The sequence below is a fragment of the Sus scrofa genome, chromosome 15 (assembly GCF_000003025.6).
Source record: "Sus scrofa isolate TJ Tabasco breed Duroc chromosome 15, Sscrofa11.1, whole genome shotgun sequence".
Lineage (NCBI taxonomy): Eukaryota > Metazoa > Chordata > Mammalia > Artiodactyla > Suidae > Sus > Sus scrofa.
Window position 1 is genome coordinate 59,562,766 of NC_010457.5, and position 16,295 is coordinate 59,579,060.

The 16,295-nt window shown below is 38.1% G+C and overlaps 1 protein-coding gene across 7 annotated transcripts in view; it reads left to right on the forward strand.

Annotated features, from left to right (window-relative positions):
• Positions 1 to 16,295, forward strand: part of WDR33 (WD repeat domain 33) — a 119,219-nt gene that overhangs the window by 42,934 nt on the left and 59,990 nt on the right. For all 7 annotated transcript variants that reach the window (XR_002339188.1, XM_021075457.1, XM_021075460.1 and 4 more), the window contains exons 3-7: positions 1,767 to 1,835; positions 2,767 to 2,871; positions 5,086 to 5,181; positions 5,637 to 5,788; positions 7,477 to 7,574. Coding sequence is in view for 6 of the 7 variants with exons in the window: in XM_021075457.1 (XP_020931116.1) it covers positions 1,767 to 1,835; positions 2,767 to 2,871; positions 5,086 to 5,181; positions 5,637 to 5,788; positions 7,477 to 7,574 (520 nt within the window). In the remaining variant the exon portion in view is untranslated. The remainder of the gene's footprint in view (positions 1 to 1,766; positions 1,836 to 2,766; positions 2,872 to 5,085; positions 5,182 to 5,636; positions 5,789 to 7,476; positions 7,575 to 16,295) is intronic.

Genomic DNA, 16,295 nt, shown 5'->3' on the forward strand with positions numbered 1-16,295 from the left:
GTGCCTCAGATGACTAAACTTTGGTGTCTTAAAAAGAAGAAAGTGTTTAAAGTGCAAGGTAATGATCATTTCTGTGGTTTTTGAATTAGTAGCATGAAGTAGAATTTCATCTCAAATAAAAATGAGTACTTTTTAAAGACTCTTTGTGCACATGAATAATCTAATTTTTTTTTTTTTTTTTTTTTGCCTTTTTAGGGCTGCACCTGCGGCACATGGAGCTTCTCAGGCTAGGGCCACAGCAACACAGGATCCAAGCCGTGTCTGCGACCTACACCACAGCTCCACGGCAGTGCTGGATCCTAAACCCACTGAGTGGGTTCAGGGATCGAACCCACAATCTCATGGTTCCTATTCGAATTTGTTTCTGCTACTCCAAGTCTGGAACTCCCTAAAAAATTATTAAAATTAGGTTCCAATTTAGAAATAGGCTTTGTTATAAAGGATCACAACAATTTTCACAAGAGGGTACTTTTATCCATCTGACCTTAAGCCAACCTTAAAACACTTGTTAAACCCACAGTGGTTATAAAATGTTAAGAGACTACCAACAGAGATATATTTGTATGAGAACATACCTTCAGAATGGTGACTTTACAGGTCCAAGACATTGGCACTAGCAACACAACTCTCCCTGCTGCTCAGGGAAAAGGGATCTATTTACTTGAGTGTTGAGCACCCCCTACAGTCTTGTAGGGTGAAACCAATTCTGAGATGGCAAATAAAGGCAGGGTAGGGGACTACCTAAACCTATGTCAGCTTGACACATCTACCCTTTGATTTCTTTACTTACCTGTCTTAACCTAGCGATTAGACTCTGTGATTTGCTTTTCTTACTAACTCCTTTTGCTTTAATCAGGTTTCAGTCTGTTCCATCTCCTTTGAAGAAAATTTGGCTGCTTTTCATTACCTGAGACAAGTTGTTAAAGACCTATATGCCTATTGGGAATAATGAATATGTGGTAGGCATATGGAAAAATAGAAGTAAAGACAGATTTAGGCTTTTTCAGGTGTTTGTGTTGGTAAACTAGATCAGGAGACTTTGGAAGGAATTAAGAAAACCAAGGGCACTGTAAGAGGAATTGTTTTGTGCTGAGGATTTTTAAGGAGTTGAAGATGTCTGTCTATTCCTTATCCTTTTGCCTTTTATTAAGGTACAGCCAGTAGAATGTGTTGGGGTCAGTAGCATCTTGGATGATTGGTTGAGTTCAGCATAATAAAAGAGGTGAAGAGGCATGGTAAAAGTAAAAGAGGAGGGAAATTCTAAGCAATGTCAGTAGGATAAGAGGGGAAAAATCTCTTAAGATACTATTGTCTGTCTTTTAGAACATAATGAAAAAGTTTTAATCCTCCTTTCTCCCCCCTCCCCCCTTTTTGCTTTTTAAGGCCGAATCTCTGGCATATGGAAGTTTTTTTGTTTGTTTTGCTCTTTAGGGCTGCGCTCAAAGCACATGGGTTTCCAGGCTAGGGGTCACACTGAATCTACAACTGCTGGCCTACGCCACAGCCACAGCAATGTGGGATCCTAGCTGCGTCTGTGACCTACACCACAGTTTATAGTAGTGTCGGATCCCTGACCCACTGAAGGAGGCCAGGGATCAAACTTGCATCCTCATGGATACTAGCACATTTGCTTCAGCTGTGCTACAATGGGAACTTCCAATCTTTTCTCCCTTTTAATGACAATTTGCATTTTATAAATATTTACTTAAGTTTCAAATTAAGTGTAACTAGAGTATATATTGATTAATTAATTTTTGTTTTAACAGAATAGAATATGGCAAAGAGACCAGAGAGATATGAGGGCAATTCAGCCTGATGCAGGTTATTATAATGATGTAAGTATAAGATGTTGTTATACTAGCTTCATAAAAATCTCTTTGCTTAATTTGAACCTAAAAATACGGGATCTCAAATTCAAACGTGGACTTTTCTTTTTACATTTTTATAATTGAAAACATTCCTAAAGGGATAATATAACATATTTTTGTAAACCACAGGTTATTGTTATCTTTTTAATCTCAATTTAAATTTTCCTTTTAATCTGGGGATGGGTGAACTTTTTTTGTCTTTTTAGGGCCGCACTTGTGGCATGTGGAAGTTCCCAGGCTGGGGCTTGAATCACAGCTGCAGCTGCCGACCTACACCACAGCCACAGCAGTGTGGGATCTGAGCCACATCTGCAACTTGTGCCACAGCTTGTGATCCAAGCCACAACTGTGACCTGTGCCACAGCTTATGGCAATGCCAGAGTGAGACCAGGGAATTGAACCTGCATTTTCATGGATGCTAGTCGGATTCTTAACCCCTGAACCACAGTGGGAATTCCAAGGGTGGCCTTTTGATTTAGGGCTTAAAGCATTGTCTGACAAAAGATTGTACTGCCTCAAAGTCTTCGTAATAAGAAAGTTAATATTTTTTTGTCTTTTGTCTTATAAGGGCCACACCGGTGGCATATGGAGGTTCCCAGGCTAGGCGTTGAACTGGAGCTACAGTTGTAGGCCTATGCCACAGCCAGAGCAGTGCCAGATCCAAGCCACATCTGTGACCTACACCACAGCTCGTAGCAACGCTGAATCCTTAACCCACTGAGCGAGGCCAGGGATTGAACCTGTGTCCTCATGGATACCAGTCAGGTTCGTTACCGCTGAGCCACAATGGGAACTCCATGAATTTACTTTTAAACGTTGAAATAATTCCCTTGTCCTGTCCCTAGTTATGTCCTATGTGTGACCTGGAGCTCTTTAAACTCAGTTTTCTTTTTTGTAGCTTGTCCCACCTATAGGGATGTTGAATAATCCTATGAATGCGGTGACAACAAAGTTTGTTCGAACATCAACCAATAAAGTAAAGTGTCCAGTATTTGTTGTTAGGGTAAGTATTCTTTTGAATATTTTTTGGAAAAATTAATTCTGAGTTAGCCTACAAATATATTTAAAAGGACAAAGGAAAACAGTTGTAAATGTATATCTGGGATAAAAATCAGTGTATTGCTTATAATTTTATTTTGGAATACCTAGTCATTTATTTGTGAGATGGTACTTTTGGGTTGCTTTTCTTCCCCTTTTCAGTTTTCTGGAATTTTCTAAGCTGGCTTGGCAGGTCTCTGACTTGCCCCCCCTGCTTTTTTTTTTTTCCTCCCTCTGACTTGTTCTTGAATAGGAATGTTTTGTTACTGTTTAGAGAACAAGGTTAATAAAACTGTTAGGGTTACTAGAAGGAACACACCTAGGAAGAGCTGAAGACCAATAGTAGACTGTAAGCATCAGCTCTGTGAAGGTACCATAGGCCCTCAACACATTTTCACTAAAATTTTAAAAATGTAATTTAAAAATAAATAGTACATTGACATGGTTTAAACTATTAAAATTCGAGAGAGTTTGCAGTTTAAAAAAAAAATCTTCCCATCTCTGTCTCCCAGGCATCCAGTTAATATTCCCACAAATAATAATGTAATCATTTTCTTCGTGGTTTGCTAGTAAGACTGCACTTGTTAGTTAGCAGTATATCAAGTCCAGAAATGTAGGCTAGTTAATAGTCAAAGTTAAGCAAATCAGAATTGAAAAAATAATGGGATAGTCATAACAAACGTTGTGGTAAATGAGCAAAATAAGCAGGTCTTCTTATTAAGGAAGTGTAATAGACAACCAGGTGAACTGAGAGGGCTGGAAGAGATGCTGGCTTGAGCTCCATAAAAATATGACAGTCAGTCTGTCCTAGGCCTCCTGTTTGCTTCAGAGGCCTACAGCCATAGAAACCATCTGTTTAGAAACATTATTTGATTGGCTTTATATGTTAGTAGAGCCAACTAGTATGTAGTTTAATTTTTTTTGCCAGGGAATTTGGTAGAAGTTATGGTGTGCAGCTTATTTTAATATCTTGTTAGTATAATGCAGAAAATGTGAAAGAAAGAAAATCTGAGCATTCTGTGTCCTGGATCTTGTTAGATGGGTGAATTTCTCATTTGAGGATCAAGCTGTAATGTCTTAAGAAATTCCCATATAGTTGAGGTAGGTCCAAATTATAAGGTATTAAAGACATGAAGACTGTAGGTCCTGTGTCTACATTTAATTGCCTGTAGTAGTTACTGAGTTGGGGTCCATAGCAGATAACATAAAATAATAATCAAAATCATTATCTTCCAGGTAAGCAGTAAAAGGCTGGATTTTTGTATATATCTCTGTAATTTACCAAATAAACTCATTTTATCTATCTCATCCTGCTGTTACATTTAGTATACTTGCATTTTTTGACTCTTATGTCACAGTTTTTACTTTGGAAAATAAGATTGTTGTGTTGATATTTCATGTATATACATCTAAAGAAAAATATATAATTTATTATAGAAACTTAAAGGTGAAAAATATGTTGTGTTTTGAGTTGGTTAGCATGTATCACAGATTCATTTCAGTATACAAATTGTGAAATTGAAATACCAGTTTAGTGTTAGTCATGCCTCTATTGTATTACATTCTTTTGAGACTAGATCAGCCTTACACCTATCACTGTGTGATACTGTGAATGAAGAAGAACTTAAAACACACACACGCACACACTTACCTTTTGTAACATTTAGTTCCAGAGAAAGTTTGATAACCTTGATGGCCTTAAATTGGTGTTACTGTTATACTGTTTTTTCATACAACACTGGTAACTTTTCTGCCTGAATCGGTTCACCAGCAGTTGTGATAAACCAAATTATTCATTCATTCAGTCTTTCTGGAGGCTGACTATCTTATTTATGTTAGTCTGCCATGTGTCCTAGGAAAATTAGGACTTCGCATACTTTGTTTTGAAATACTCTTTAGAGCACCTAGAAGTGTGTAACTTAACAGATATTTGTAATGTACTTGTTATTTTTCACTTAGTTAATGAGCTAGAGTGCTAGCTCATTAACTTACACTATATTAATAAAGTTCTTTTCTGACAAAGTACTTATAAATCTGAGCTATATATTTAAGTGAAAGTATTATCCACTTAATGTTAGTTACTGGATATTTTATAAATAAAGACTTTCTGAGTGTTTTAAAAATTAATTCGGGTTGAGGATTTGTGACTTTGTATAATTTGTCTTTTTTTCTTCCCCAGTGGACTCCAGAAGGAAGACGTTTGGTCACTGGAGCTTCTAGTGGAGAGTTCACTTTGTGGAATGGGCTCACTTTCAATTTTGAAACAATATTACAGGTAACAGTAATCATCAGATGGTTATAGCATCCTGTGGTTCTGGAAAGAATTTGAGATATACTTTATTGACATTTTAAACTTTAAAATTGGGCAAATCAGGAATTCCCATTGTGGCATAGTGGAAACAAATCTGACTAGGAACCGTGAGGTTGCGGATTTGATCCCTGGCCTAGCTTAGTGGGTTAAGGATCTGGCATTGCCTTGAGGTGTGGTGTAGGTTGCAGACGTGGCTTGGATCTGACGTTGCTGTGGCTCTGGTATAGGCCAGTGGCTGTAGCTCCGATTAGACCCCTAGCCTGGGAACCTCCATTTGCCTTGGGTGCGGCCCTAAGACAAAAGAGAAAAAAAAAAAATTAAATTGGACAGATAATTGTTAGGAGTTAATATATGCTCCTGTAAAGCTCTCCATCACATATTCTTTTGTATAATGTGTACAATGTTTTATGTTTTCACAGGCTCACGATAGCCCAGTGAGGGCCATGACTTGGTCACATAATGATATGTGGATGTTGACAGCAGACCACGGAGGATATGTGAAATATTGGCAGTCGAACATGAACAACGTCAAGATGTTCCAGGCACATAAGGAGGCGATTAGAGAGGCCAGGTTTATACACAATATACCATTTTCTGTAGTCCCTATTGTCATGGTTAAATTATTCTCTAAGTGTATTCTGGGTGCAGAGATGCATGGGCTCTGTCAGATTCTGGGAAACTTTCTGCACCCTATAAACACAGTATTTTTCTTTGTTTTCACACATTCACCATTTTGCTGGCACTTTTCTGAAGTAGCGTTGTCCCAATATCAGCCTTTGCAATATGTTAGAGATGTATTGTCTGCCGCATTTTGCACTGGTTTTCTCTTTTCATTTATGGTTAATAATGTGTATACGTTATTCCTTTTTATTACCTACTTTGTAAGACAAGAATATTTCATTCCAAATAAAGAATTCAGTCTTTAATTATACAACTGAATAAAATCTAAAGCCTACAGAAAACACCTTCAGAGTTGACACAAAATACAAGAAAAAAGTCTTAAGTGAAGACCTGGTTGGCTTGGTTATGCCACGACTTCAAAAGGAAAGTATAGTAGGACTAAAAACTCTTCACAAGTAACTCTGGATGTGGCAAACATTAATGGATTAACGAGTGGGTTCTTTCAAGCTTTGAAACTGTAAGCAGACCATTGTCAAGAAGACTGTAGGACTTTCCTTCTGATTCATTGTTGAAAACATCAGTAATGCAAATGTATAAGTGGAAGTTTAAAATATTTTCAGTGAGTTGTATATTTTTACATATCAGTGAGATATGTACAGTAGAACTGGAAAAAAAAATTTTAAAAACAAGCCTAAAGAATTGCTGCAGCCTCAGAATAAAGCTAAGCAGCATTCTTTATGGTCGAGCCACCATGTGTGGGAGGAGGTTGACATCTATAGAAACATCATCCACTGCAGTCACTTGTTTTCTCCTTTCAGACTCTTAACAAAAATTGTTTGATAAAAACATGCTTCTGCAAGGACTTTGCCTTAAAGTCCCAACCATACATTGAGTTTTCACAGTCAGTTCGTTCTTAGTCATAGAATTCAGAAGTTCTGGAGAGTTCTTAGAGTTAGATGAGAAACTTGATGAACTTCTACAGGGAGAGGAAAATGGCTTCCTCCTTTGCAGCAGACTCTTTGGCTTTAAACAGTCTAAATGTCCTCTTGTTAGTTTGCCTCAAAAAGTGCAACATTCATGGGATAGATTGCCAGGTAGAAGGTGTGAACATTTTCCACAGACCTTTTACATAAATGAGAAACATCATACTTAAAGATGTTTAGTAACCAGTCTTTAAAACAACCTGCCTGAAACTTTTCAGCCTATCATTTTATGAAGTCCGAAGCAGACAGTGATGCTAATTTTTTGAGCAGTATTCCTGTGTGATTTAAAGACTTTACAGGAATATTGTAAAGATAGAATTCATTTAATTTCTACACTTAAATCAGCTCCATGTTTTCTGTTGGTACCATAGGAAATATGCTGTGGGGAGCATGGGTAGTACTAGGACTAATAATACACTCATAAGTTCTCTGAATATTGGTGTTTGAAAACTAAGAAGCAACTACTCTGAATTCTTCTTTTGATGAGATGCGTTTTTTAGTTGACAACATTCTCTTTAAGGGCTTCTTCACTGTTGGATACCTCCCTCTCCTGTTTATAACGCAGCGCAGTGTTTTTATTTTTCCCTGTCTGAGAAGCACGGATAATCTGTTAAATGCTGACTTCTTTCCCCTGCTGTGTGTCTTCATGTAACAGTTTCTCACCCACGGATAATAAATTTGCTACATGCTCTGATGACGGCACTGTTAGAATCTGGGACTTTCTTCGTTGCCATGAGGAAAGAATTCTCCGAGGTACGTGTACTAACAGTACTGATTGGAATATTTAAATAGGGAAGGCATTTGTGGTTTAAGTCATCACAATACCACAATACCAGCTTACATCTTCATTCAGTTGTTTTACATACACACCGCCTCAGTCAGGCCCTTTAAAGAAACCTCAACTCTTTCTCTGGTTTACATTCATTTTTGTATATTTTTACTACTAATATTATCTTTGAATTCTTTGAGCTGTAAATTAAATACAGGTGTTCCCCTTCTTCTCTTCTCTCCTCCCAGTTACTTACTTATCTTTATGCATCTGTTAGGACTATATTCCTTTTCCCATCTTGTACCCAGGATACCTTTCTCCAACGTATTGACACTAATTTTATCTACATAGCTCACATTCTCCTAGCAGTACTTTTGCAGTATGCATCAACTGAGGTCTCAATAGCTACACTTCTCAGTATTGGTATTGCTGAAAGGAGGTGGTTTTCCAGTATACCATATTTGTACAACATGGCTCACTTGTAACTAAGATTTGGAGGGATTCTTTATATACTTTTATTGATTTCATGGTCATAAACTAACATCTATGAATTACTCTATCCTAGAAAAGAAATCCATATTTTCACTTGGATTAATTTGGTTTTAGACTTCATACAGGTAGAGCTTTTGAAATGCTGACAGTGTGTGAACACCATTTATGTGAATTCAGTGGTGTTAGAGATAATTAACTGTGTTTTATATATTCAGTACAAACATTGAAACAAAAACATTTATACACTTTTAACTAAATCTCATTAGTTTATTATTATCTAGGAAGCTAGTTTTCTCAAGTGCTTAATTTGAATGTGTACTGATATAACCAAGAGTATGTTCTTTTCAGTACTCTTGATTCCAGTACGCCTTAAAAGTAACATCTTCCTCTGACACATAACTGCAAGGTGGGAGAATGAGTGCCACAGACATTGGATATCCAGCAATTACTATTCAGAGATTTCCCTTTTTATTCAAGAGTTGGAGGTAGTTATCTTGGTTGACTTCTAAGTTTCTTACACCTTTTCAGAGCTTTATTTACAGAATATGTTATCGATGCTTTCTAGACGAAGACACTAAGTGTTCTTGATATTTAACCCATATTTCAAGCCAGTTTTTAAGTCACAGTTTTTTAAACATTCCTGACTTTGCACATTTTGTGTGGGTTTCATCCACAGGAATGCATTGTGATAGCGAGCATAAGGACATAGTGCCTGTCATGGAAGGGATGTACTCACAGTGAGGTTATAATATTGTACAACTTCAGAACTAGATGGAGTCTTTGAAATCATCTAGTCTGATTTTTTTTTTTTTTTAAACAAATGAACACCATGACCCAGAGGGCCTAGTGACACGTTCAAGGTAAAGTAATCAGAGCCAGGACTAGCTAGGGACAAGTGTCAGTTGACACCTAGCCAAATGCTACACTAATGTTGTATCTTTTCTCACTAATAGTAGAAGTCTTAGCTGTTAAACAGAGATAAGATAAAGAACTTGTTCTAGGCTTTGAAAATCCTAAGAAATATAGAGGAAACCAAATAATTTTATGTATTGAAAGAAATTCTAAAGTATCAAAGAAATTAATTTTAGGAGTTCCCACTGTGGCACAGCGGAAACAAATCCGACTTGTAACCGTGAGGTTGCGGGTTCCATCCCTGGCTTCACTCATTGGGTTAAGAATCTGGAATTGTTGTGAGCTGTGGTTTAGGTCGTAGACGTGATGTGGCTTGGATCCTGAGTTGCGTGGCTGTGGCAGAGGCCAGCAGCTACAGCTCTGATTCGATCCCTATTCTAGGAACCTCAATATGCTGTGGGTATGGCCATACAAAGCAAAAAAAAACCCCAAAAAACAACAATTAATTTTACAATGGCCTAGGACTGTAATAATAACAACTGTGAAGTCTGTATAAAATCACTGTGCATCTTGGATTAAATAAAGAAAAAAAATCTGCTATATGATAGCATTTTCAGCCCTTAGTTCCAATTAATTGTTGTTGTTTTTAAGTAGTACTTAAGAACTTTTCTTCTGAAATTAGAATTTACATGAAATATTAATTAGTTAAATGTTTTCAGATTTGAGTCCAGGTAAATTTGGATAAAGTTAAGTGAATTCCAGTTCATTACCTGTTCTTCATGTAGCTTAAAAGATACACCAATTTTGTGCCTGTATTGAGAGTTGAATTTTATTTTTCATATGAGTGTTCTTTTTTTTTACTATGAAAAATCTCCAACATGCACAAAAGTATAATGAACCTCCTTGTACTTTTAGGATCTATATTCTTGCTTATTTATGTCTTTTATTTACATTAAACAGTATTCTACTTGTTTTATAGTCATGATTTTTTCTTAGTATCTCAATGAGTATATGAATATGATAATTACGAGTGTAGTAAGGCAAGTTAATTATACCACTCAAGTAGTAGTTCTGATAGAAGGTCTGGTGTAGTAGATGAGTTACTAGGTTATGATTTTTCCATTTTCTGTCATTTTTCTATATTTTCTGAATTTTAGAGATGATTATAAAACAATGGAACCAGTGTTGTTATCATTTTCCTATCCTTCACTTGGTGGGTTGGGGATTGCGGGGTGATGGAACTCCATTTGTCTTGAGGGATGATGTGAAATTCCTCAGATAAAATTTGAAATGAACTTAATTTAGTTGTGTTTGTAGAAAGAAAATTGGATTACAAAGTTAAACAAATAGGAATAGGACCATCCAACTTCTAAAGAATCAGTTGCTCTGTATGAAGGGGTACTGTTCATGTAGCCCCACAGGTTCTGTGACATCAGGCAGGTAGTACTCCTGCTGCACGTTAGTATTGTGCATCAGACTATCACACTTGCGGTTCATCTAAGAAAATGCAAGAGGAATTCCTGTTGTGGCTGAAACAACAGGATGAAAAACTTGACATAGTATCCATGAGGATGTGGGTTCAGTCCCTGGCCTCACTCAGCGAGTTAAAGATCTGCCATTGCTGTGAGCTGTGGTGTAGGTCACGGATGCGGCTGGGATCCTTCGTTGGCTGTGGTTGTGGCATAGGCCAGTGGCTGCAGCTCCCATCAACACCTAGCCTGGGAACCTCCATATTGCCACAAGTATGGCCCCCAAAAGACCAAAAAAACCAAAAGGATCCGGCGTTGCTGCAAGCTGCAGCATAGGTTGCAGATGCAGCTTGGATGTGGCATTGTTCTAGGTGTGGTGTAGGCCGGCAGCTGCAGCTCCAATTTGACCCCAGGCCTGGAAGCTTCCATATTCTGCAGATGAGGCCCTAAAAAGAAGAAGAAAAAAAAGAAAATCCAAGAATATTTTGATTGAAGGGGATATTTGCAGTCCTGGAATCCAACTCTTTATTCCCCAAAACCAGTCTTCTACTCACAAACATTTTTAGTAATACAGTATTCACTACCTCACATGAATCTCTCTTTCAATTTTAGGTAGCTCTAATTCTCAGAAAATTTTATTATATCAGAAATACTTACAACTTGTTCTACATTCTGGAACAGAAAAAATCAAGTTGGTACTCTCTTCTATATGGCAGCCCTTTAAGTATTTGAAGACAGCTCTCATGACTTAATACAGTGTTTCAGCTGTGAGCTTATAGGATCTCTGTTGTGGCAAAGGCCATAATATGGTACTATTGAGTGGAGACTTTATAGTGCTATTTAATGTCCTGAGATTGTTCTTAAGCTTTTTGGAAAGAGAATTTACACAAGAGAAAGTAATCAGTATTTTTAATGTTGAAATGAGCATTGATCTGTTGTCACATATGCTATTTTGAGGTTGTTATATTCGGTCCATAGATGGGAAAAGCAGACACTTGTGAAATTGAATATAATGCAGCATTTAGAAGTGCCATATATATATGTCCACCCTTTACCAAAGCTTATGCAAGTCAGCATAATTTATACATATCCGTCTTATATAGTATGAATTACAGCACTCACTTGACGGACTGGGATTAAAAATAACATTTAAGCACCAGGAATACATGAGACTGAATGAGCCTCTAGGTGTTTATGCACTGGTCTTCAAGTGAAATGGAGCCATTAAATTCAATTATTTAATCAAAGAAGGTATATTCTATGCATGCTATCATGGGTAGAAGTTTTTTTTTTTTTCCAATAAAGTATGATGACTTCTTTCCCTCGTGCTTCTTAAAATCTAGTAGGGAAGTTAAGATACTTTCACAAACTTAAGATTTTGGATAATAGAGTCATGATAGTATTAGAAGTGTAGTTTTGTTTTTTTTCTTTTTCTTTTTTTGGCTTTTTAGGGCCACACTTGCGGCATATGGAGGTCCCACGCTAGGGGTCAAATCGGAGCTGCAGCTGCCATCCTATGCCACAGCCGTAGCAACGCCAGATCCGAGCTGCGTCTGCGACCTATACCACAACTTATGGCGGTGCTGGGTCTTTAGCCCACTGAGCAAGGCCAAGGATCGAATCCATAACTTCATGGTTCCTAGTCGGATTCATTTCTGTTGTTCCACGAAGGGAACTCCTAGAAGTGTAGTTTTATCAGTGTGAAGTTAGAAGATCACTTAAAACTAATGCAAATATGGAGTGTAAGAATATTGAAGTAAATTTTAATGAGAAGCATAATACATACTTTTTAAACGAATCCAGTATTGGAGTTCCTGTTGTGGCTCAGCAGAAACAAATCCAACCAGGAACCATGAGATTATGGGTTCGATCCCTGGCCTCGTTCAGTGGATTAAGGATATGGCGTTGCTGTGGCTGTGCTGTAGGCTGGCAGCTACAGCTCAGGTTAGACCCCTAGCCTGGGAACCTCCATATACTGCAGGTGTGGCCCTGAAAAAACAAATAACAAACAAAAAAAAGAATCCAGTTTACCAGCTTTAGCATGCTTTAATTTTGTTTTACCTTATTGATTTTGACAACAGCAATAGCTGGAGTTCCTGCTGTGGCACAGTGGGTTAAGGATCTGGCATTGCTGCAGCTGTGGCATAGGTTGCAACTCTGGCTTGAATTCAGTCCCTGGCCAAGGATCTTCTGTATGTTGCACATGTGGCTGAAAAAGGAAAAACAAAAAAACAACAAAGCAATAGCTGACTCATTACAATTACTCTGTATCAGACATGCTTTAAGTACTTCATTTAATCTTACTGGTAACACTGTGAGATAAATACTGTTTATTCCACATTTTAGAAATTAGTAACCAAGGTACGAGAAAGTTAAGTAAACCTCTCCAAGATCATGTAACTTGTAAGAGGTGGGGCTCAGATTTGAACCCATGTTATCTCACTCCAGAGTTCATATTCTTTTTTTTTTTTTTTTTTTTTTGTCTTTTTGCTATTTCTTGGGCCGCTCCCGCGGCATATGGAGGTTCCCAGGCTAGAGGTCGAATCGGAGCTGTAGCCACCGGCCTATGCCAGAGCCACAGCAACACGGGATCCGAGCCGCATCTGCGACCTACACCACAGCTCAGGGCAACGCCGGATCATTAACCCACTGAGCAAGGGCAGGGACTGAACCTGCAACCTCATGGTTCCCAGTTGGATTCGTTAACCACTGCGCCACGACGGGAACTCCCAGAGTTCATATTCTTAACCACTATGTTAGACTACGTGTTTTATATTTTTAAAATACCATCAGCATGGATGTGATAATGATATTATTCCTGAGCTGTGATGACAGAATATTAGAGGTTTTTTTTGGGGGGGAAAAGGGGGAAGAAGGAGAGAGGTGTGAGTAGAGAAATTTAGGTACCATTCTTCTTTAAAACTTTCCGTACAGGCTGTAGGTTTCAATATATGATGTATTAAACAACAAAAAAATTAAACCATACTGAACAGTTCAAACTGGGAATGAAATATCAGTTATATACTAAGTTATATAAATAAAACATGGTCATAAGGATTTATACTGAGACTTAGGAGGTAAGATCTCTTTTTAGTTTTCAAATAATGGCATTCATGGAGAGGAAATGAACCCCCGAGTACACACAGCTTAAGAAAGAGAATATTATTAGTACTTTGAATAAGTACTTGTGTATTCCTGTCTGACTGCCTTTGGCTGTGGTTCTTAATACATGAGATAAACTTCTTTGGAAAGATCTTTCGGTTCAGCAGTGTGTTTTTGAACTGTGTGAAGACATGTTTACAAGTCTTGAGTGTTCCAAAAGTCTGATGCTTTTTATTGGAAATAATTTTACTTATTAACAGTAAAATTGGCAAACCATGAAGTTTATGATTTAATGGACCTAATTTACTTGTACAGTGATTTACAAAACATTCCACAATATTATTTCTATTCTCCTCAAAACAAAACACCCAGCTTCCTTTAAAATAAATAGCATGTAGCAGATTAACTCCTTCCACTAACATAGCATGTTTTATTATTGAGAGAACTTCAGACATACCGAATATAATCATCCAAATGATCACGTGGACCCATTTTATATATGGACACCTGTTTACTCTATGCACAGTTCTTTATTTTGAGGAAGTGTTTATTGAAACCTCATTTCCCTCTGTTCTCCTGAGTAGACTGGATCATGGTAGGTTCTCCTGTGTAAATAATTATCTGGGTGTATCATGAGAGGGAGGAAGACTATTTACTTCTTTTTTTTTTTTTTGCTATTTCTTGGGCCGCTCTCGCAGCATATGGAGGTTCCCAGGCTAGGGGTCGAATCGGAGCTGTAGCCTCCAGCCTACGCCAGAGCCACAGCAACGCGGGATCCGAGCCGCGTCTGCAACCTACACCACAGCTCACGGCAACGCCGGATCGTTAACCCACTGAGCAAGGGCAGGGACCGAACCCGCAACCTCATGGTTCCTAGTCGGATTCGTTAACCACTGCGCCACGATGGGAACTCTAATATTTACTTCTAAAACATTATTTGAAGAAATTAATGTGGTAGGGTCCTGAAATACTCATTTTATGTGGTCCATTCACATTTTTACAGGAATCATTCTTAGATTTTTATGCTGGGCTTTGTTCTAACTCTGCACTTTCTTCAAATATTGCACATATGTGGTAAAAACTTGGAAATAGCTCTTAGCTTTCTTGGGATGCCAGACAGAGCTGCATACTGTTGCTGTCATATTCAGTGTTTTAATTAAGAGTCAAGAGTAATTTATAGACTTCTTTTGTGTATAAAGATTTCAATTTTTTGACACCAACAAATTAATGTGACTCACCATCTAGGTAGGTAGTTTTCATCTTTGCACTTAGTAGCTATTCTATAATGGCTTCAGTTTATTTTGAATGGCTTACATTTCTGTTTGCTGCTGCATAAGTTCATCTTTTTGAGCTTTTCAGCTTTTTTTTTTTTTGCTTTTTAAGGGGTATACTCTGTAGCATATGGAAGTCCCAGGCTAGGGGTCAAATTGGAATTGCATCTGCTAGCCTACACCACAGCTACAGCAAAGCCAGATCCTAGCTGTGTCTGTGACCTACACCACAGCTCATGGCAATTCCAGACCCTTAACCCACTGAGCCAGGACAGGGATTGAACCTGCTTCCTCAAGGATACTATTTGGGTTCATTACCACCGAGCCACATTGGTAACTCCCTAGCTTTTAGTGCGTAGATCCTTTAGCAAAAGCATATGATTAAAATATGGTATCTGAATTCCTCCTGTGGCTCAGTGGGTTAAAAATCTGACTGCAGCAGCTGGGGTTGCTGTGGAAGTGCGGGTTCAATCCCTAGAACTTCGGTATGTCACAGCTGCAGCCATTTAAAATAAATAAGTGAATGAAATACAGTATCACCACCAGTAAGTTGTCAAAATATTGGGTTTTTTTGGGGTCATTTTTTCCCTTTTCTCACTTTTTTGTGATAAATCTGAAAACCATTTTAAAATTTAATTTAAATCTTAGGAGTTTCTAAGAAGCACCTATAGTGCTGTGATTTGTTTAGTTATATAAGATTTTCTGTTCAGGGATTTCCTGTATAGCTCAGCAGGTTAATTAAGAATTTCATGTTATCACTGCAGTAGCTCAGGTTGCTGCTGTGGCATGAGTTCAGTCCCTGGCTTCGGAACTTCTGTGTGCTGTGGGTGCAGCCAAACAGAAAAAGAATTTCTCTTAAAAGGAAGAAATGGTAGTTTCTCCATCATTTACCTTTTTTTGTCTTTTTAGGGCTGCACCTGCAGCATATAGATATTCCCAGGCTAGGGATTGAGTTGGCGCTGTAGCTGCTGGCCTACACCACAGCCACAACAATGTGGGATCTGAACTGTGGCTGTAGCCTGCACCACTGAGCAAGGCCAGGGATTGAACCCACGTCTTCATGGATACTAGGGGGTTTGTTAATCACTGAGCTGCGATGAGAACTCTTCGTTTATCTTCTTTTACAGATGGTGTCATAAAATAGTCATGATTTGTCCAGAATGCACTAATGATGTCTCAAAAATCTATCTGCTGAGGTCTCTTTTCCATCCTACCCCTTGAATTAATTTAAAATAGTTCTCTTTAAAAGAACTTTGCCTTCTTAGAGTGGTTTTATTTTTTTTATTTTTAGCATGATTTTATTTATTATTTTTGTCTTTTTGCCTTTTCTAGGGGCACTCCTGTGGCATATGGATATTCCTAGGCTAGGGGTCCAATAGGAGCTGCAGCCACCAGCCTACGCCAGGGCCACAGCAAGGAGGGATCCAAGCTGCACCTGCTACCTACATCACAGCTCACGGCAACACTGGATCCTTAACCCACTGAGCAGGGCCTAGGATCGAACCCCAAAGCTCATGGT